The 22,439-nt window shown below is 41.7% G+C and overlaps 1 protein-coding gene across 1 annotated transcript in view; it reads right to left on the minus strand.

Annotated features, from left to right (window-relative positions):
• The window catches only part of LOC138961300 (temptin-like), a 21,992-nt gene extending 2,109 nt beyond the window's left edge, over positions 1–19,883 (minus strand). Inside the window, exons 1-3 of the mRNA XM_070332901.1 lie at positions 19,773–19,883; positions 7,173–7,340; positions 4,926–5,082 (exon numbers count right to left, since the gene is read on the minus strand). Of these exons, the coding sequence (XP_070189002.1) occupies positions 4,926–5,082; positions 7,173–7,340; positions 19,773–19,787 (340 nt within the window). The 5' untranslated portion in view covers positions 19,788–19,883. The remainder of the gene's footprint in view (positions 1–4,925; positions 5,083–7,172; positions 7,341–19,772) is intronic.
• Positions 19,884–22,439: the final 2,556 nt, after the last annotated feature.

The raw sequence follows: 22,439 nt of genomic DNA on the forward strand, positions 1-22,439 counted from the left end.
CAAAAGAATTTTTCTCCTGGAGCGACCTAAACTTGAACCCGTCGCTCTTCTTGCATGTCTGTTTACTTCGTGTTGCACGCAAAAATCGAGCGACTTCCTTGCCGCGTGGATTGACGAAGCTATTTTATTCTCGTGACTGAAAACACTGCAGTGCGTGCAGTTTTTGACGAGCCGCAGGAGCGTCGACTCATATGGTCTCGGCTCGAAAGCTGTCTGTGGAGGCTGCGTGCTATAATTAGCTGACCTGCTGCGCGAGCAGTCACTGCAGAGTTTTGAGATAACTTTGTAACACGTTTTATTTTATGCTCCTCAAGAATACAACTTTGGGCAACGTGCCACGTAAAACTACACGCAACAAGGATTCAGTAGGTACCAAACATGCCTTGGTCAGAAGTAGAATGTAAATGAATCTTTATAAAGAAGTAGGCTACTTCAAACGACAGCCACAGCCACGGTTGGGTTCACGGCATCAAACCGATGCGACTCTCCGTCATATCATACACGTAATCTGACTAATAAACATGTAAACTACATGTATACGTCTATCGTCGGACATAAGAAAGGAGAGCTTCCCCCGGGCCTGTGCATGTGTTGTTCGTTGTGCGTGTGTAAATGTACACAACAAACTGACGACAGACCTCTTTCGCTTCAGTCTTGCAGAATTTAAAGACGAATACAGGTAAATCGTGCATTATACTAACTGTTTGGTGAAAGTATCAAACGTTTCTTTTTTATAAATAAGTGGCAGGCTTACAGGAATACAAAGAGGCGCAAGTTGAAAGTAATGGATATATCTCTGGAAGATGCCATCAGTCCAAGTTGTCAAATGAAATCAAAGATGACAGAAACAGAAGTTTTCCATACAAATGTTGGTGTTTCAAAGGAAGTTGGCATTCTTTCAGATAATGATATAGACGAGGTGGCTGTTTGTTATGAAGTTTCAAAAAGCCAACATTCAAATGATTTTACTTCATCTACAGATTTTCTAAATTCAGCACTTCATAACTGTCATTATGAACTTGGAATCAGAGAGAGACCCTCTTTCCATTGTCATTCATGCCATAGATTTTTGTTTCAGAATCAATGTTTCACATGGCGTTCACAAGAGAGCATGCGAAGTTTCCGACAGTCTTTAAGATTTGTAAAAAAGGCCGTGTTTTGCTGTACATGCAAAAACTACCTGTCAAAAGGGAAAGTGCCAAACAGATTGCAACAACATTCCTATTTTAAGCTCAGCCACACGCCGACATGGAAGTTCAATGGTACTTTCAAAATTTTTCTTCTCTTCGTCGTATTTGATTTCTTTCTATTTCATAAGTCGAGTGCATATGGTTTCGGCTCGTGTTCATCGTGAGATGGACTTAGTTTCTTGTATTCTGTGGGTTAGACAGATTGACTAAATGTTGTAATTTCGCCTTACGCGACTTGTTCTCTCTCTGTTGGCAGCGTGTAATGCAGCTGCTTAGAAATTAGAGTATTATTTTGCAAAGTGTGTACCAAAAGTTTGTCATGAGCTGCTTTAGGTTTGGGGTGTGGGTTGGTTTGATATTTCCTCCTTGCAGATCAAATCTGTATTCATTTTTGATGTTGTGTCTTATTTTGTGAAAGGAAACATGCAGACTGACTGAACGCATATATATAATTATGTAACTCATAAACACATGGGTGTAGTTATGTTCAAGAACACACACACACACACACACACACACACACACACACACACACACACACACACACACACACACACACACACACACACACAACTGTGTAGATGTATCGTAACACCTGATATATTAAATTGAATTTCACGAAGAAATCGTTTTATTTCTGTGTCATTCAACATCTACTTTGAATCAGACAAATTGAAACTGGTACAAATATTCAATAATGTTGCGATGTGGAAATGGACATGATATCGCAAAAGATAGACAACGGCAAGATCATTCAAGTATGTACATGCTTGTTGATGTCTACTTAGGCGATGCTCAGAACACTAGTTAGATCTTCCGAGATTAAAAAATGACGATGATCTGTAAACAAACCAGGACAAGGAAAGAAAGACAAAACGTATTTGAAAACAAATCATACTATACAGATTGACAAACTGAAACTTCGAACTCTGTTGATATTTCACGGGAGATGAGGTATGGTGCAAACGTATATAATTATACTGACTACATTTTGTTACGTACTCATCAACAACAACAAAAACCGATATAACCAAAGGCACACACACACACACACACACACACACACACACACACACACACACACACTTTGCTGGTTTGCTGATCAATGTCACAGGAAACGAATGAACAACAGAAAGCGTGATGAATTCCTGGCCAGAAATCAGTCACAAAGACCTGAAAGTCTGCTGAATGGAACTGGTAAATGTACACATTTGAACTGCTGTCAAAATTACTATGTAATACGATAGTCGGGTTTTAAAATTGGTAGCAAATTACAACCAATAATGATGTTTTTTGCTTCGGCATTGAAGCAATGTTCACTATTTACTAACAAAATAATGACGAAATAAACACAAAACCAAATCAGTGAGGCAGAGGGGACAAAAAGCCGAGCGGGTGTGTGCGTGTGTGTGTGTGTGTGTGTGTGTGCTAGTGTGTGCCTGTGTGTGTGTGTGTGTGTGCCAGTGTGTATGTGTATGTGTGTGTGTATGTGTGTGTGTGTGCGTGCGTGTGTGTAGAGCGATTGAGACCAAACTACTGGACCGATCTGTCGAACCCACAGAATAAAACTACACGCACTGCAGTGTTTTCAGTCACGAGAAGGCAGCTTCGTCAATCCACGCGGCAAGGAAGTCGCGCAATTTTTGCGTGCAACACGAAGTAAACAGACATGCAAGAAGAGCGACGGGTTCAAGTTTAGGTCGCTCCAGGAGAAAAATTCTTTTGGATGTTGGCCTTTAAGGGTAAAAGTAGGCCTCTCCTGGTATCTCAAACACACAAATTTGCACAGTAAACAATGATAACAAAATGCCAAGCTGTAGTCCGATAATTCGCGCGCTCAGGGAAACAAAGATTCAGCGATGTCCGGTCACTGTGTTAGAGAAAATACAGATCGGATCGCCAGCGAAAAAAAAAAAAAAAAAATTTTTTTTTTTTTTAACAGATTTTCAAAATAAGGAATTCTTTATTTGACCAATTTCATTTGGCGGATTTCCGCCCTAAGGCGGAAAAGTTTCACCCATGCATTTGTTAAAAAAAAGCTATGTTGAGGGGTATGCAGTTCATATACAGTGGGACCCCCTATTCAAGACCTGTGACAATCTGAGAACATCAAGTCACAAAAAGTAGGGACTGGGAGTATGTGTATCAACATGAAGGCAAATTTGCATATAAACAGAACAGGTTTGCGTCGGCAATAATAATAATATGGCAGGTCATTGCCTCTGCTCTGGTTACCGATCTCTCAAAAGTGAGCTTGTCTTGGTCTTCTTTCCCTGGCACGGGTTTCTTCACAAAACAGTCCAATTTTTCCTCTGCTTTGGTCGGGATTTCTCGAATTCCTCATGAGAAGTGCTTTTCTTGTGGCGGTTACACGGTCGTAAAGCCCACTGTGCTTCTCTGAAAAAGCCGTGTTGCACACAGTGCAGTGGGCAAAATGCTTCCCTTTTCTCCACGAAACTAGGCATGGATGCTCCTCATAGTACTTTGGCAGAAAAGCCTTGCTGGGAGTTTGACCAAGCTTCTTTTTTTTGCTCCGTGGCGGTTGATCGCCAAAGTCTTCTGAATCCGTGTTTGTCGCTGTAGCCATTTTTTTCCCTCCAGAAAGAATGAGCTACGAAGTGACCGCGTTCAGAAAAGTATGTGCTGAAACGCCCGCGATAGTTATAATAACAGCAGCAAGACCAACTGACTACGCTACTCTCGCGGGCGCCGGGCATGTTTTGCACGCAGTACACAACCGGTTAGTACAAATTATGGATCGGAACTCGCTCGCGTTTTTGCGTATTCAAAATGTCAAAATGTGTAGTCGAAACGAAACGTTTGCGTAGTATAAGACAAGCATGCGTAGTTGCGTAGTTTGGGGACCAAAATCGTAGTTTACTACGCTCAATGTGTAGTGTAAACAGGTCTGCCCCATCCCACAGGGTTGCCAGGACTGCAAGTGGCGCACGACTTATACTTAGTCTACCGGAACGGGCCGCGAGGTCTGATTGCTCTTAATCAAAACAGATCTCAATTTCAACCAATCCAACCCCGCTGCTTTGTAAAAATCATTTGGGTTGCACACAGTTTCGCGTCGTGGGCCTCAGCCCAGGCGCAGATTCCAATTGACTATTCTCGGAAATAACTCCGTCTTGTTCGTATGGGTTGTGAAAGAGTGAATGCCCTTGCTTTTCCTCGGACAAATAACATCACACGTGCTCCTGTCCACGTGTTTCCGACACACCCCTCTAAGTGATTAGCCCCTCCAATGTTTGTCCGAGTATGAATCAAGGGCATTCACTCTTTCACAACAACTCACAAACCCGACAGAGTTCTTTTCGGAGTTCGTCCATTGGTTAAAATTGAGAGTTCAACCTATTAGATCCCGCGGTTAACCTCCGACCGGGTTGGGGACTTTCTCGTGCACACCAGCGCCAGATTCCCCGGACCCCAGGTGTGCAGAAGAAGGTAACTGCGCCGTGTGTGTGTGTGTGTGTGTGTGTGTGTGTGTGTGTGTGTGTGTGTGTGTGTGTGTGTGTGTGTTGTGTGTGTGTGTGTGTGTGTGTGTGTATGTATGTGTGTGTGTGTGCGTGTGTGCGCGCGTGCGTGCGTGCGTTCGCGTGTGTATATATGTAGAGAGAAAAAATATATATGTGCATGCGTGCGTGCGTGCGTGCATGCGTACGTGCGTGTGTGCATGCGTTCGTAAGTGTATCTGCGTGCGGGTGCGTAAGTGAGTGTGTGCTTAAATACCTGGGTGACCCTTTACGTCGTCGACGTGGGCGTTGGGGTCAGAGGCGTTCCAGTTGCAGCTGGCATCGCCCAGCTCATAGCCGTTGGTCTGACCGTCTCCGTCGCTGTCCTTCATGCACAACGCTCGCGTCCACAAGTGCCCCGCTGCGGCAAAGTCCTGACCAACAGCAAATCGTCATCATCATCATCATCATCATCATCATCATGGTCGTCGTCGTCATCATCGTCATCATCTTCGTCATCGTCGTCGTCGTCATTATCGTCGTCATCATCGTCGTCATCATCATCATCATCATCATCATCATCGTTATCATCATCTTAATGACTTCAGGTGTCGCGTCCACGAGTTCCCCGCTAATGCAAATTCCTGACCAACAACACGATCAGGTTCTTTGAAGCTCTCTTTATATTTCATTGGCCGGTGTGTGTGTGAGTGTGTTTTTACATTTAGTCAAGTTTTGACTAAATGTTTTAACGTAGAGGGGGGAATCAAGAAGAGGGTCGTGGTGTATGTGCGTGTGTGTGTGTGTGTGTGTGTCTGTCTGTCTGTGTGTGTGTGTAAAGCGATTCAGACTAAACTACTGGACCGATCTTTATGAAATTTGACATGAGAGTTCCTGGGTATGAAATCCCCATACGTGTTTTTCATTTGTTCAATAAATGTCTTTGATGACGTCATATCCGGCTTTTCGTGAAAGTTGAGGCGGCACTGTCACGCTCTCATTTTTCAACCAAATTGGTTGAAATTTTGGTCAAGTAATCTTCGACGAAGGCCGGGGTTTGGTATTGCATTTCAGTTTGGTGGCTTAAAAGCTAATGAGTGAGTTTGGTCATTAAAATTCTGAAAATTGTAAAGAAAATATTTTTTTTTATAAAACAATCCAAATTTACGTTCATCTTATTCCTTATCATTTTCTGATTCCAAAAACATATAAATATGTTATATTTGGATTAAAAACAAGCTCTGAAAATTAAAAATATAAAAATTATTATCAAAATTAAATTGTCCAAATCAATTTAAAAACACCTTCATCTTATTCCTTGTCTGTTCCTGATTCCAAAAACATATAGATATGATATGTTTGGATTAAAAACACGCTCAGAAAGTTAAAACGAAGAGAGGTACAGAAAAGCGTGCTATCCTTCTTAGCGCAACTACTACCCCGCTCTTCTTGTCAATTTCACTGCCTTTGCCATGAGCGGTGGCCTGACGATGCTACGAGTAAAATGGCATTGCGTTCAGTTTCATTCTGTGAGTTCGACAGCTACTTGACTAAATATTGTATTTTCGCCTTACGCGACTTGCCTTTAGATTTCAAAGAGAGTTGATTCAGCGTTGAAATATGTTTTATTGAGGAGATCAGAAAATCCATGAAGTTCTCCTAGCTGTCAGTCGAACCGTATTTTGGATGTCACGGCCACGAAGCGATGCGGCACTGAGGCGAGTCACGCGCTAGGCGCAAGATTGAGTGGCATTGTACTTTCCCGGTGCGCGCAGACACCTATATATATGCACACACACACATACACATAAACACACCTGCATGCACGCACGCACGCACGCACGTACGTACGCACGCACTCACACGCACGCACGCACGCACTCGCACGCACGCACACACACACACACACACACACACACACACGCACACACACATACGCCCCCCCCACACACACACACAACTACACACACGCAAACACACACGCAAACACACACACACACACGCTAACACACACACACGCAAACACACACACACACACACACAACCACACACACACACACCACCTGCACACACACACACACACACACACAGACACACACGCAAACACACACACACACACACACACACACCCGGGTACATTCCCTGTATACAGGAAACCCGCCTGAAGTGCATGCACCTACAGGGAATGGACCAACTTTTGGACGACTTAGACCCCTTCGGCGTTAGTGGCCATACATATAATCGTTTATGTAATAAATGTAACGTTATTGAAGATGAAATTCACTTCCTAGACGGATGTCAAAAGTTCACTGAACTGCGAAATGATTTTATAAAGGATCTATCAAATATAGATATAAAGTATTCCAACAATAAACCTAGTGAAGTATTTTGCGAAGACAGAATACAAATTCGTCTAGGAAAGTTTATTTCAGATTGTTTTAATCGCTCTTTGTGTCAATAACCAATTTGGTTCCGACAATAAAATATATTCTATTCTATTCTATTCTATTCTATTCACACTGACCAGTCCAAAGGGGTTCCTCTGCCCCCCTCCCATGGGGTTCTCGTGGCCCACGCCAATCCAGATGGTGGCGTCACACGGGTTGAGGACGTTGTTGCCGTTAGGGATGTAGTCCCTGTACTCGGGGTAACTCCACACCGCCACCACCATCATCACCACTGCCACGACCACCTGAAAGTATAAATCAGCAATTAATTATATACGACACGAACACATCCACACCCTATTGATGAGTTTTCTAGTGATTTTCCACGGATCTCTGCATGAACCTATGATACTAATCAACACATCCAAAGCCAATCGATAGCCTTTCACGTGATTTCCATTGGTTCCTGTACCGTGGGTGGCTCCACGCTACCATTAATATAGATAACGAGAAAAAGCACGGCCACCTCAACATTGAACTCAGCAATTAATATTGTACGATACCGATCGACGCATCCACAGCAAACTTTGTCCTTTCAAGTAATTTCCATTGGTTACTGTAATGATGGCTCCACATTGCCACCATCATCACCACCACCACCATCACGACCACCTGAAAATAGCAGTTAATACGTACTATACGATACCGATGACGGCATCTACAGCAAACTTAGGCCTTTCGAGTGATTTCCATTGGTTCCTGTACTGAGGGTGGCTCCAAGCCTAACATCACCACCACCACCACCACCACCTGACATCAGCAATGAATAAAAAAAAAACGCTCGCGCTGGACCCGAGTACTCTTCAGACTGGCTCGCTCCCCCAGTATGAAAGTTTTTGTCTTGTGCACGTTTAAGACCAAGTGATTGCGCTGTGTGAATTACAGGCATTCTTTTTGCTATATAAATACATTGCATGCGAGCCGAGGATGTGCGTGGTGACTGGCCTTTCTCTTTTATTTGATCACAGTGAAAAATATACTGCCGACCCTCTTCATAACTGGTGAACTGGTGGCCCACGAAGTTCTTTTACTGTCCTGGCTCGCGGATTCTTGCATTTATCACGCCCCAGGTAGTTTTACCAAATTCTTTAATGTAAAGTGAAGGTAAAAGACTGAAACATATGTAAACAAAGGAAACCATAAGAAAAAATACAAATTAATATGAAAAGAATCAAAACACAAAATCGCGACCTCTAAACCACCGCAGTCGCGACCGAGCAACCAACGCTTGGTAAAACATGGGGTACACAAAAAATCAAATTATTCAAACACACAACGCCCAAAGCCTGGTGTCTCAAACCGCTGGCTGGCTGTTCTATCAGGCTGCCTGTGAGTTCCTCCCACCGCCAAGTCGTTTTTGTGGTTTATTTCGCATTTAGGTCCCAGGTAACATTATGAAGCTTTAATACGATCAATCGAACCTATTATCAAGTTAGTGTATCAACTTTTGAACGAACTGCGCCCAGTAGTTTCCCAGCAATAAGTTGTTAAGTCGAGACAGACACACACATACACACACACACAGATACACAATTAAAGTCTGTTGAGCCCAAGTACTAGCGTACTCGGGGATAATATATGATATTAATCAACGCATCCACAGCACATCGTGGCCTTTCAAGTAATTTCCATTGGTCCTCGGCGTCACGAATGTGGAAACCCAACACGCACTGCACTGCAAGGGAGGTTATCAAAGGATTCTCCTGTGCAGATTTTTACGGTGGAATATAAAATAAGCTCCCATGAATACGGATCATTGATATCTATGGCGTTTATATTGACTCTTTTAACAAATAACCAAGGCACACACACACACACACACACACACACACACACACACACACACAACACACACACACACACAACACACACACACACACAACACACACACACACACACACACACACACAACACACACACAACACACACACACACACACACACACACAACACACACACACACACAACACACACACAACACACACAACACACACACACACACACACAACACACACACACACAACACACACACACAACACACACACCCATACACACACAACACAAACACATACACAACACACACACACACAACACACACACACACAACACACACACACACCACACACACACACAACACACACACAACACACACACACACACAACACACACACACAACACACACACACACACACACACTCACACACGCGAAAACAAACAAACACACACACACACACACACACACACACACAACACACACACACACACACACTCACACATAGGTGCACTGAACGCACAAAACCTTTCTGATAAAAAATACTCTTTGCACATGTGGAATTTACTGTTATGCCAGTAAAAATCGATGGACGAACAAACAAAACATGATTGATTTCCCCTTTCGATGTCGGAAGGGTGTTTGTGAGACGAGCTCCGTCTTCTTCTGCTATTTTCTGCCAATTGGAGGCTTCTGCGACCCTGTGAGTTGTCCGAGAGCTTTGTCTCTAACCATTGTTTATTGATAGCTGAAAAACATTATGCAAAGATGTACTAAAGTCTGCTAGATAGCTAATTTTCTGTCGAACCTTTGATCTTTTCTTATTGCAAGGCGTGAACACTACCATAGGTGGATTCAGCCCTGCACGTGAACTCAGTGACAATCCGTGTGTAAACAGCGTCCTATCTGTGTCATAGTCAAACCAAAGGCGGTCAAGCGACGTGACTCGCCGGAGGGTACACACACACGTGTGACGACATATCTGTTTACGTCGAGGTACACAAACACAAACGCGATCGTCAGGCATGGTAGAACCAGTCTTCATTCTGAGGCGCGACCTGCCTCCGGATCTTGATACACAATTCGAAACTTTGGAAATATGCTTGGCAGCCGAGAGAGCAAGCGGGTCAGAGACTATCACCGGGGCGCAACAGATCCGTGGTTTATGGCGGATTTACACGAAAACACGAGGCGCTCGCACAGCCTTACTTCTTAACAGCATCTCTTTGCGTGGGATTACCGTCACTACCTATGACAAGAACCCCTTCATTCTACATGGGTCGAACGGCCAGGACAGCCCTGCTACCAAGGTTTGGGTGTCAGACATACCGATCTCGGTAGCGAATGCTGACATAGAATCGGCGCTTGTCAGAGTTGGATCTACCCTTCGCTCCAACACCATCATGGAGAAAACACGAGACAGAGACGGGAAGCTCACCCGGTTCATCACTGGGAGACGCTTCCTCTTCATCAGCGTGCCATCCACTCCGCTGGAAAAGTCGCTGAAGGTGGGGGGCTTCACTGCCAAGATTTATCACAGGGAACAACCCAAGGTCGACCCGAGTACGCTGACGTGTCGCCGATGCCTGAGACCCGGCCACCGTGCTTTCGAGTGCACCAGTGACGTCACCTGCTCAGCATGCCGCGTCAGTGGCCACAAGAGGGGAGACCCTGCCTGCCAGGCCGTCGCCATGGAGTCAGTATGGGACCGTCCTACCGGACTAGGAGCGGTCGACCACCCTCCCCCCCACGCTCAACTGGCTGACAACGACCACGATGACGACAACGATGACGACAACGACGAGCGTGGCAGCGACGCCGAAAGCGAGAAGTTCGAGGACTCTGTCCCCATCCTCCCTCCCCCCATCGCTTCCTCGACTCCAGCCCTTCTCCATTCGACACCCCTTCCCGCAGCTTCTTCGAACGCCAAAAAGAACGGTAAAGGTAAAGGCAACAAAGACAAAGACAGACAAGCGAGAGACAAGCAAACCACTATTGACTTTCAACCGAGACAGCGATCGGCCACTCCCAAGCGGTCACGTGAGGGCGGGGATTCCCCGCAGTCCAGTGACACAGCTGGAAAGCAGGGCAGGGGAACAACAAATAATCGCACATACCCCACGTGCCACACGGATAACGACCCCGTTATTGCCCACGGACTTTCCTTATGGCCGCGTCCTCATTGAACGTTTTCTCTCTAAATGTTAGAGGGATCAGATCAAAGATGAAAAGAAAATCGGTGTTTACTTTTCTTAAACAAAAGAAATACGATGTAATATGTTTACAGGAGACTTACATAACGGGAAGTGTGTCGGACGAGTGGATGAAAGAATGGAAGAATGGTTTCGTGTTCCATGAAGGGACATCGCACAGCGCCGGTCAAATGATTTTGTTTGGAAAGAATGTTAGTGAAGATGTCTCTGTATTGTTCTCGTCAAAGAGAATCTTAGCGACATGTATTAGAATAAAAAATAAATCAGTTGCAATTGTAAATGTGTATGCACCTAACGAAACAAAAGAAAAAGTTAAATTTTTGGATGAGTTGACGGAAAAAATTAAAAGTTTTGAATGCGATGAGATCATAGTATGTGGTGATTTTAACTGCGTGTTGAATAATGAAATGGATGTTATAGCTGGCGAGAATCATTCTGGGGATAACGTTGCCAAATTTAATGATGTGATTAACACATGTGATTTGTATGATGTCTGGAGGTTTTTCAACCCGGATACAAAGGAATTTACCTGGTCAAGAAAGACTCCGTTTATTGCCAGACGACTTGATTACATTTTGGTTAGCTCCGGTATTTTTGATTTGAACTTTGATTGTGGCATTGTCAGTGTTCCTTTTTCAGACCATAGAGGGTGCCTGGTTCGATTGAAAGTAAGTGAGATTGTACGAGGCAAAGGTTATTGGAAGTTTAATAATTTGATGTTGGAAGATATTGATTATGTTAATGAAATGAATATTTTTATTGAAGGATTTTGTAGCGAAGAATTGGATTGTCAACTGGATTGGGAAATGTTAAAAGTTAAAATTAGAGAGTTTACCATTAATTATAGCAAAAATAAACAGTGTCAAAGGAGAAATGAAGTTGCAGATTTGTGTAATAAACTGAATGATTTAGACGTTTACTTGAGTAAGAATCCTAACTGTAATGATACCCAAGCAAAGCGTGAACACGTGAAAATGCAACTCGAGTTAATGGAAATAAAAAGGGCACGAGCCGCTCAGGTTAGAGCTCGCGCTAAATGGGTCGAGGAAGGGGAGAAAAACACAAAATATTTCTTGAGTCTGGAAAAAGCACGTGCAAATGCAAAGGTTATGGATCGCGTGAAAGATGATGAAGGGCGAGTGTGTACAGATCAAAAACAAATACACAGTGTGCAAAAAAAGTATTTTATGAATTTGTATAGAAAGAAAATAGATATAGTAGATAATGTTGGTAATGTTGACGATTTTTTGCAAGGCTGCAGCGTTCCTTCTCTTTCCGACGAAGATAAGAACAGCTGCGAGGGCTCTCTAACTGCTAATGAACTGTTGCACGCACTAAAACAAATGAAAAATGGTTCTTCCCCAGGTTCTGATGGCATTACAATTGAATTTATTAAAGTATTTTGGTCTCGAGTGAGTATATTTATATCACGTTCTTTTTCAGCAGCATTTGATAATGGTAGTTTGTCTGCGTCTCAAAGAAATGCTGTCATTGTGTTAATTCATAAAGGTAAAAACCTTCCGAGAGATGAATTAAATAATTGGCGTCCAATTTCGCTAACAAACAGTGATTATAAATTACTGGCGAAGTGTCTGGCTTTACGCATGAACAAAGTTGTACATAATGTGATTAATCCTGATCAGGTTGGATATATTAAAGGGAGGCAAGTTTCATCTTTGTTAAGATTGATTGATGACGTCATAGATCAAATGAATGTGCAAGATAAACCAGGTCTTTTGGTCACCATCGACATGTTTCATGCATTTGATTGTATTTCAAAAGACTTTATGATAAATGTTTTTAAAAAATTTGGCTTTGGCCCGGAGTTTGTAACTTGGGTCGAAGTTTTGATGAAAGATGCCAAGAGTTGTGTTAATTATGCAGGCTGGTTGTCTGAGTATTTTCCAGTGGAGTCTGGAATCCGTCAGGGATGTCCATTCTCGCCTTTAGCCTTTGTTTTGGCAATTGAGTTAGTAGCCATTAAGATTAGGCAGAATAAGAATGTTAACGGTATTTCGAATTTGAATTGTTTAAATGATAGGTTTTGGGATGATATGTTAAAAATTGCTTTGTATGCTGACGATGTAACGTTATTTTTGAAAAGCGAAACGGATTTAAAACATGCCTTATTGATTTTTGATTCTTTTTACTACGTTTCCGGATTAAAGTTGAATCTGTCAAAATGTGAAGCCATGTGGCTAGGAAGTCAAAAACATTGTCAAGACACCTTTTATGATTTCAATTGGAAGAAAAAATTAAAGATTTTGGGAATTTATTTTTGTAATGACATATCAGCCTCTGACGTTGAGGAAACTTGGACAGAGCGAATTACGTCTGTTAAGCGCTTGATTGCGGCATGGGAGAAAAGAAATTTGAGTATCATGGGTAAAATTATTGTAATAAAAACGTTCTTGATCTCCCAATTTGTTTATTTTATGCAGGCATTTGTGATCCCTGATAAAGTATTAGCAGAAGTTAATAGACTGTTGTTTAGATTTTTGTGGAAAAAGAAAGAAAATAATAAAAAGGCATTTGAAAAGGTTAAAAGGATAATATTGTGTAGTGATGTCGAAAATGGTGGTTTAAATATGATTGATTTGAAACACATGCAGGCATCATTTTTATTACAATGGGCTGTCAGACTGACATCCCGCAAAGTCACGGATAAGTGGAAATGTGTTCCAAAGTCAGTGTTTTCAATGTACGGCTCAAATTGTGAATGTTTTTATTCAAATGTTAATTTTCGGAGACTAAAGGGGAGTGAACTTGTCAAATCCAAATTTTGGAAAATTGTTTTGAAAACCTGGCTTGATAACAACGTAGGCTTATGTATTGATAATAATTTATTTAATCCGCTTTTATGGAATAACCAATGTTTTGCTTATGCCGGAAATGTACTGTATTTTGAAGATTGGGCGAGAAAGGGTCTTAATAGCGTACATGATGTTTTATACAGAAACGAATTTGTCTCCTATCAGTTCATTTGTGATGTTTTAGGAAAATCCCCACGGAGAATTTTGGAATATAACATGGTTCGTGCTGTTGCTCTGAATGTAATGCACAAGACGATGCACGGAAAGAAAGAAATTGATTTGATGGATATCCCCTTATATCGTGGTAAGAAAGTACATAGCGCACAACAGTTTAGAAAAGAATTAGTAAGTATGAAAGTTGTTGAACCTTGTGCAATTGGCTTTTGGAGGAGGAAATTTAATTATGAAATTGATAAGAAAGATTGGCTGACTAGTTTTGAATCGGTTAAAGAAACAAGGTTGCGTGTATTACAATGGAAATTACTTCACAATATTTATCCCACAAACATTATGTTATGTAAAATGAAAGTTGTGGAGGACAATGTCTGTTCATATTGTAGCAATAGCGTTGATTATATAGAACACTTTTTTTCTCTTTTGCCCAGTGGTGATTGAGTTTTGGAAACAGATAGAATTTTATATTTGGGTACATATGGATAAACAAATAGAGTTAACAGTGCACGAAATTATGTTTGGTGTTAAAAATCGAAAAATGCAAGCAACCCTGTTGAAAGAATTGAACCGTATAATTTTGGTTGCTAAAATGTGCATAAGTATTTATAAAAAAACAAAGGCTTCAATTCCTCTCTTTGTTTTATTCGAAAAGCAATTGCAGATCAGAAATGTAAAATTATGACTTTTATTCCTCTTTTTTATTTCTTTTATTTTTCTATTCTTATTTCTTTTATTTTTTTCTCCTTCTCTTCTCATTTCTAGATACGGACCCAAAGTTACACCAAGATGTATATAGTGGATGTCATACTGTGTTTTTTGTGTGTGTATAATTATAATGATATGCATTTTAAATACATATTTCAACGGAAAAAAAAGAAAAAAAGCTATGGTCTAAGCAAATAGTAACACAATCTTGGGGCAACCAAGGAAAATTGTCTAAGGGTACAAGTAAGAAAAAAGTTTTTCATTAATTTTGATACTATATACTTTTTGAGTGGTAAATGTTGAAGGATGAAAGAAAATATATTGTGAGTGGACGGATGCATGTTATTCATTAAAAGCCCCACAATGATGTGCTTGGCAAAAAAAAAAATAAAAAAAAAAAAAAAAAAAATGGAAGAAACAAACGTCTGCAGTGTAAGTGAGAAAGTCACAAACCAGAAATAATAAAACATGAACTAAAAGGAATTTATTTTTAAAAATCTGACTCTGCACAGAGAGCTCTAGGCTCTTAAATTTGGTTTGTGTCTATGGTAAGGGATGGTTTTATATCATGTAACAGCCTGAGCAGATCTGACAACAAGCCAAGCTGTTTCCACGTTAAATGGCCGTGCAGGGCCGGACTACCGGGGGGTTATGGGGGTTGCGCAACCCCCCCCCCCCCCCTAGCCTGAACATGTACCTTACTTATTTCAAACATTTTTTATTATTGCTTATTTTATGCCGTTTCATGCAAGGAGCGACCATTTTCTTATCTCAGAATATGACCTACCCATCAGCTTCAGGGGGCCCCACAAGGGGCTCTGCCCCTTGACCCCGCCCAGGGGCGGATGAGGGGGGGGGGGGGGTTCTGGGGTTTCCGGACCCACCTTAAAAATATAAAAATATAAAAATATTGAATGAGGTATGCATTTCTTTATTTTACATTGAGTTTCAATTTTGGGGGTTATAATCAGTGACAAAATCTGCTGCCTGAAACTGGTAATGATCATCCTCAGAATGCACCAGATTGCACCATTTTGCATCCTTTTTTTCAAAATTTTCCGGGGGGGCATGCCCCCTGACCCCCCTAGCAAGCTAGGCGCTTCGCGCCGTCGGCTCGGCGCTTCGCACCCATATCTTCACAATATACTTTTGACCCCCCCCCCCCCATAAAATGAACTAGTCCGCCCCTGCCGCCAGGGGGGATATCCCCCTGGACCACCTCTAGCAACCCCCCCCCCTCCTCTTAGCCTAGTCCGGCCCTGCCGTGCTTTTAACAGTTTCAATTATCGAATTTTTTTTAATTTGTTTTTTTCCCTGTATGAATTTAAATGACTGGTAAATGTGAGTGTAGGTTTCATTGTTCCTTTTTGTGTGAAATAATACGCATTCAGAAATAAAAACGAGTACGTACCGCTCTTATCAACATTACAGTGTTCTAGATGATCGAGCGTATTAAAGGCTGACATAGTCCTATTTAATTAGTTTAATTACTTCCAGGGCTTTTCCCATCGTTGCGGGGATGTATAAATTAAGCTTCCTGCAAAGTTTTAGGTTTGAAGTCCTTACCCATTACAAGAAATAATTAATTCTTTATTGCTATGTTTAGCAACAGTTCTCCGGGACTTGGCTATTTTTAGACCGTCAACACAGACAGTACAGCTTCGTCAATCCCCGCGTGAAGGAAATCGCTCACCTTCCACGTGCAAAACGTAGTGATATTGACACGCCAGATTAGCGCGGTAGCGTATTGTGCTAAGCAGGAAAGCGCGCTTTTCTGTATTCTTGTTAACTTCGCAATTTCCGGAAAACATCCACTTTCACTTTGAGACTTTTCTATTTACATTCGACACCATCACAAGGCCGGACCCAGGGGGGGGGGGGGGGGGTTCCAGGGGTTCCGGAACCCCACCCCTGGAAAAAGCATGTACCTTGCTTTGACTTTTACTAGTTTTAGCACCAAAACAATGCTGCTCTTAACCCTCAAAACAAGGCCGCCCAGAATGCACCAGATTGCACAGATTTTAACCGTTTTTCAACAATTTTCCGGGGGAGCATGCCCCCGGACCCCCCTAGTTCGCGCGCCTGCTTTGCAGGCGCGCGCTTGTGGCTTCGCCACTTCGCTGATTTGCCCCCCCCCCCCAAAAAAAAGGAGGACCCCCCCCCCCCCCTTACAACTCATTTGGTCCGGCCCTGCCATCAACACCACTTTGCAATACTGACATATTTCTTTCTGTGTTCGAAAGCTACAGCCAATCGTTATTATATCTTCTTAGGTACAGTTTTATAACATTATTGGCACATGTAAACAATATGGATTAATTAAAGAACGCTACGAATATGGCAGCCTTTAACAAAGACCTGTACGTGTAGATATTGCGTCACCCGTGACTCACTTGCTTTCTTCAATGTTCCAAATCATACGTTGTTTTACTCCCACCAAGACTGCAGATCTTACGTTGTTTTGCTCCCACCAAGACTGCAGATCTTGGCAATCGCGTGACGTAAAAACTAGATTTGATGACGTTACCCGTACACGTTCGCGTGCTGAAAAGGGCCACATCTAGATCTCGCTAATTGTGCAGATACATTACACGTAGCTATTTGCCTGTTGATACTTTAAGTCAGCGAAAGAGAAAAAATAAAATATTGAAAACCAACAAAAATTCATACACCAAATCACTTCATGAATAACGTTAGAACTCAGACAACAACAATTCAAGTCAGCGTAAACAAACACGACAAAATATGAGATGATTGATAAAATATACCAAAGCAGTTGTAAATAATGAAGCTATGGTTACACTCCGACAAAAAAGAGTACAAACTGTTCTCACTGCCATTTTGCAGACACACTAATAGGCTATAAATGATACTTTTAATGAAGTTTCTGCCTGTTTATACAAGCCAATATAAACGAGCATAGCAACACATGATACTTCTGTCAGTAAAAACGAACCTAAGAAAACATGAAAAGGAAATAATATACCAAAGCACATGATTTTAATAAGCGGCGAAGCCTGCTTTCCTAGCTCTCAGTTGTCCAAATAAAGTTCGTACTGTTCTTATCGCCATGTTACAGACACAGTAACATAACTTTCTCGCTATTGATACTTATATAAGTATAAACGGGCGCAATGGCGAGGTGGTAAGACGTCGGCCTCCTCATCGGAGTTCGAATCCCGGTCGCTGCCGCCTGGTGGGTTAAAAGTGGAGATTTTTCCGATCTCCCAGGTCAACTTATGTGCAGACCTGCTAGTGACTTAACCCCCTTCGTGTGTACACGCAAGCACAAGACCAAGTGCGCACGGAAAAGATCCTGTAATCCATGTCAGAGTTCGGTGGGTTATAGAAACACGAAAATACCCAGCATGCTTCCCCCGAAATATAGAGTGCTGTCCCTTCTGCGCCGAGCGGCTGCATTTCAGGGCTCTCTCATATTTCGTACTGTGCGCCTTGAGTCGCCTTGTGGTGAGATATGTGCGCGATATAAATTCTCGTATTATTATTATTATTATTATTATATAAGTATAAACGAATACAAGAAAACATGAAAAGAAAATAATACACCAAAGTACACGTTTTAAATATGTGAAGTCTGCTTTGCTAGCTCTAAGATATATTTCTATTAAAGTACGTATACTAGTTCTTATCGCCATGTTGCAGACCCAGTAATGTAAGTTTCTGCATGTTAATACTTAGGCCAAAAAAAAAAATTGTCTGTTTAGGGTAACATGACCAAAAAAAGTAGGGTCGGTAGGTAGGTAAAGTTTTTTTTTTTTTTTTTTTTTTTTTTTGTGTGTGTGTGTAAATGCTATGTTGGCTGAACATTCACTTCTTATATTTGATGAATACATGTTTCAAAACTAACGTATAAATAAAACAGAGAGAAAGGGAGAGAAAGAAACGCCAAATGTCTCTTTTTAGCATTTTTACCTCTTTTTTTTTCTTTTTTTTTTTTGAAATCAAAAAAAAGTTTTTGGGTCGGCGCCAAATCAATAGGGTCGGTCGGGTTACCCTAAACAGACAATTTTTTTTTTTTGGCCTTATATCAGTATAAACGAACATAAGAAAACGTGAGAAGGAAATAATACACAAAAGCACATGTTTTAAATAAGCGAAGCCTGCTTTCTTTTCTTTTTTTTTCTTCTTTTTTTTATATACTCACAAAGACAAACATACATTCATTTGACAATCTGCTCTCTTAGCTCTCAGATATTGAAATAAAGTTCGTACGGTTCTCATCGCAATGTTGCAGACACAGTACTATAAGTTTCTGCCTGTTGATACTTATGTCAGTATAAAAAACATAATTAATAACTATATAAAAATGGAATAATACACTAAAAGCTCATGTTTTAAATAAGTCAAGCCTGCTTTGCTAGATCTCAGATAAATAAAGAAAAAAAGTATTAAAAAACATGTACGAAGACATAGTGTTCTCGCCACCATTTTGCAGATACAATAATGTTAAAAACTTTACTTTGGATATACATGTTTTATGAAACTAATGTCAGTACAAATGAACATGAGAAGGAAATAATACACCAAAGTACACGTTTTAAATAAGTGACGCCTGCTTTGGTCACACTCGAATTTTGTTTTGTTTATTCTTTACGTACGTACTGTTCTCACCACCATGTTGCAGACACAATAATATGATTCTGTTTGTCATACTTATATCAGTATAATCGAACATAAGAAAACATGAGAAGGAAATATTACACCAAAGTACACGTTTTGAATAAGTTACGCCTGCTTTGGTAGCACTCGAATTGTTTTTTTGTTTTTTTTAAGTACGTGCTGTTTTTACCACCATGTTGCAGACACAATAATATGTTTCTCTTTGTCGATACTACTTTTATCAGTATTTAAACGAACATAAGAAAACATGAAAAGGAAACAATACACCAAAGTACACGTTTTGAATAAGTGAGAATGCTTTTACTAGCACTCAGATAAAAAAAAAATTTTTTAAAAATAACAATTAAAAACAAGTACGTACCGATCTCATCATCATGTTGCAGTTCTACACAGTGCGTGCTGAACGTCTCTGTGTGTTGATACGTTTGACTCTACATAGGCTATGCACAGCGTCTCACTTAAAAGGGAAATTGCCCGGTGTAACACGAAATTTTTACTCCACGAAAAATTTACTCCGGAGTAAATATTTCGTACGAAATTCTTACTCCGAGTACACTTTTCGTACGAGAAAAGAACTCCCCAAGGCACGAAGAAATTACTCCCTCCACGAAATTTTTACTCCCCATTTTTTTTACTTCCAGTAAAAAACTCGTACGCAAAAATGGGATGCGGGCGAAGGGATAATGCCAATAAGTGATCTCGCGCACACGAATGTCGCGCTACCCTCCTTCCACCCCTTCCACCACCAAGACTAACAGGGGACAAGGGAGTAACAATTTCGTACACCTGGCATGGGAAGTTAAATTGCTCGTGTTGGGCTGAAGTAATTTATTCGTATTTATTCGTCAGGGGAGTAACATTTGTGTACGAAATGTTTACTCGGAACTCACCTGTCTTGGGGAGTAATTTTCTCGTGCAATGGGGGAGTGCTTTTTTCGTAAAGGGAGTAACTTTTTCGTACGAAATGTTTACTCCGGAGTAAAAATCTCGTGGGAGTAATTTTCTCGTGTTACACCGGCTTGCATGGACCCACACAAACAGTCGACGAACATCGTTCTCTTGATTCATTGACATGATAATTATGTGGAACGAAGGCAGATATTGAACTGCAGTCCTAAAATGTGGGGCAGGTGTTCCATTTGGAAACGTGTTTTCTGTGCCGTTTAACATACTCGATGTGTGTGTGTGTGTGTGTGTGTGTGTGTGTGTGTGTGTGTGTGTGTGTGTGTGTGTCTCTGTGTGTGTGTCTCTGTGTGTGTGTGTGTGTATGTGTGTGTGTTTGTGTGTGTGTGTGTATGTGTGTGTGTTTGTGTGTGTTTGTGTGTGTGCGTACGCGCGTGCGTGCGTGCATGTGTGCGTGTGTGGGTGTGTGTGTGCTTGTGTTTGTGTGTGTGTGTGGGGGGGAGGGGGTCGGTTTGCGTTTTAGTCGATAGCTTTGTCCGCGAATGTGTGCCTGTATCTAACTGTGTATGTATCTGTGTGTGTTTGTGGCTACGTGCCTGTGACTTTTCTAGTCTGTTTCACGTGTTTTTCACATTCTCTGAGTACCTCTGTGTCTCCGAATCTTGTTTGTGTATTTGTTGTTTGCTCGTACCTTCGTTCGTATATATTCATATGGGCGTTCGTTCTTCCGATCGTTTACTCGTTTGTGTGTTTGTTTGTTCGGTTGTTGGGTATTTTCGTGTTTCTATAACCCACCGAACTCTGACATGGATTACAGGATCTTGTCCGTGCGCACTTGGTCTTGTGCTTGCGTGTACACACGAAGGGGGTTAAGTCACTAGCAGGTCTGCACATAAGTTGACCTAGGAGATCGGAAAAATCTCCACTCTTAACCCACCAGGCGGCAGCGACCGGGATTCGAACTCACGACCTCCCGATTAGAAGGCCAACGTCTTATCACCACGCCACTGCGCCCGTCGTTCTCAGCTCATCTGTTAGTGCTCATTTAACTTTGGGAACCATATCATCATGAACATGAAGTAACCGTACTTTTCGTTATCTATGTTAGTTTTTGCATGGCGAATGGCAGTAGAACAAAGACATGCTCGCTTTGTGGGACCAAGTTCTATTTCTGGTGCTTTTAATAGTGGGACCAAGTTCGGAATAAGCCTGACAACCAGCGCTGAACAAACAAAGGGACACTCTCACACACACGCACACGCACACACACACACACACACACACACACACACGAACACACACGCACGCACACACACACACACACACACACACACACACACACACACACACACACACACACACACACACACACACACACACACACACATTCGGCTCACGGTCTCGATCTCAGATCTCGACAGGCTTTCACCTAGGATAAAACCATCCCTCCACTTGGTCACATACTAAACATTAACACCTGGGAGGTACGAGTATATGTGCACAGTTGGAATTTTTAGATGAATTCGTTTTCTTAAAATGATACATTGTGTCTTCTACAAAACTAATTCTTTCAAGAAGTTCCGATTCACCACAGCAAGAAGTCAGGATGTTCAGTAACTTCTGTGTACGCTTCCAAATGGAGACGTGGTCTTATTGCATGTAAAAACCTGGCCCTGAGATGGTGAGCCGCAATGTTCTCAAGAGAAGGAGCGTGCCTTTGAAAAAAACTCAGTGTTTCACTAAACCCTATAGGTCCCACTGTCACGAATTTTGACGGCGAACTACAACGATTTGGGATACGTGGAGAAAATCGCCGAGGTCGTTGTGGTGATTGTTTTACTTCGTTCTTGTTCGGTCGATTATTCGCAATCATTCGTGGCAAACATCGTTGTGGCAAAATCGTGATAACTCGTTGTGGTTCGCCAAAATATTCGTGATAGTGGGACCGAGGCTTGAGGAGGTATTGGCCTGCTGTGCAGAACAAATACACTAAGTGTAGTATTAATTGTGTGAGACTAAGTTCTTGTCCTTTAATCAAACCTTTTTCGAATTCGGTGTTTGGTGTACTAATTATCCTTGGGGAAATTCCTCTTACAAAGGAAGATAAATATCCAAAGAATAACCC

The sequence above is a fragment of the Littorina saxatilis genome, linkage group LG3 (genome assembly GCF_037325665.1).
Source record: "Littorina saxatilis isolate snail1 linkage group LG3, US_GU_Lsax_2.0, whole genome shotgun sequence".
Taxonomy (NCBI): Eukaryota; Metazoa; Mollusca; class Gastropoda; order Littorinimorpha; family Littorinidae; genus Littorina; species Littorina saxatilis.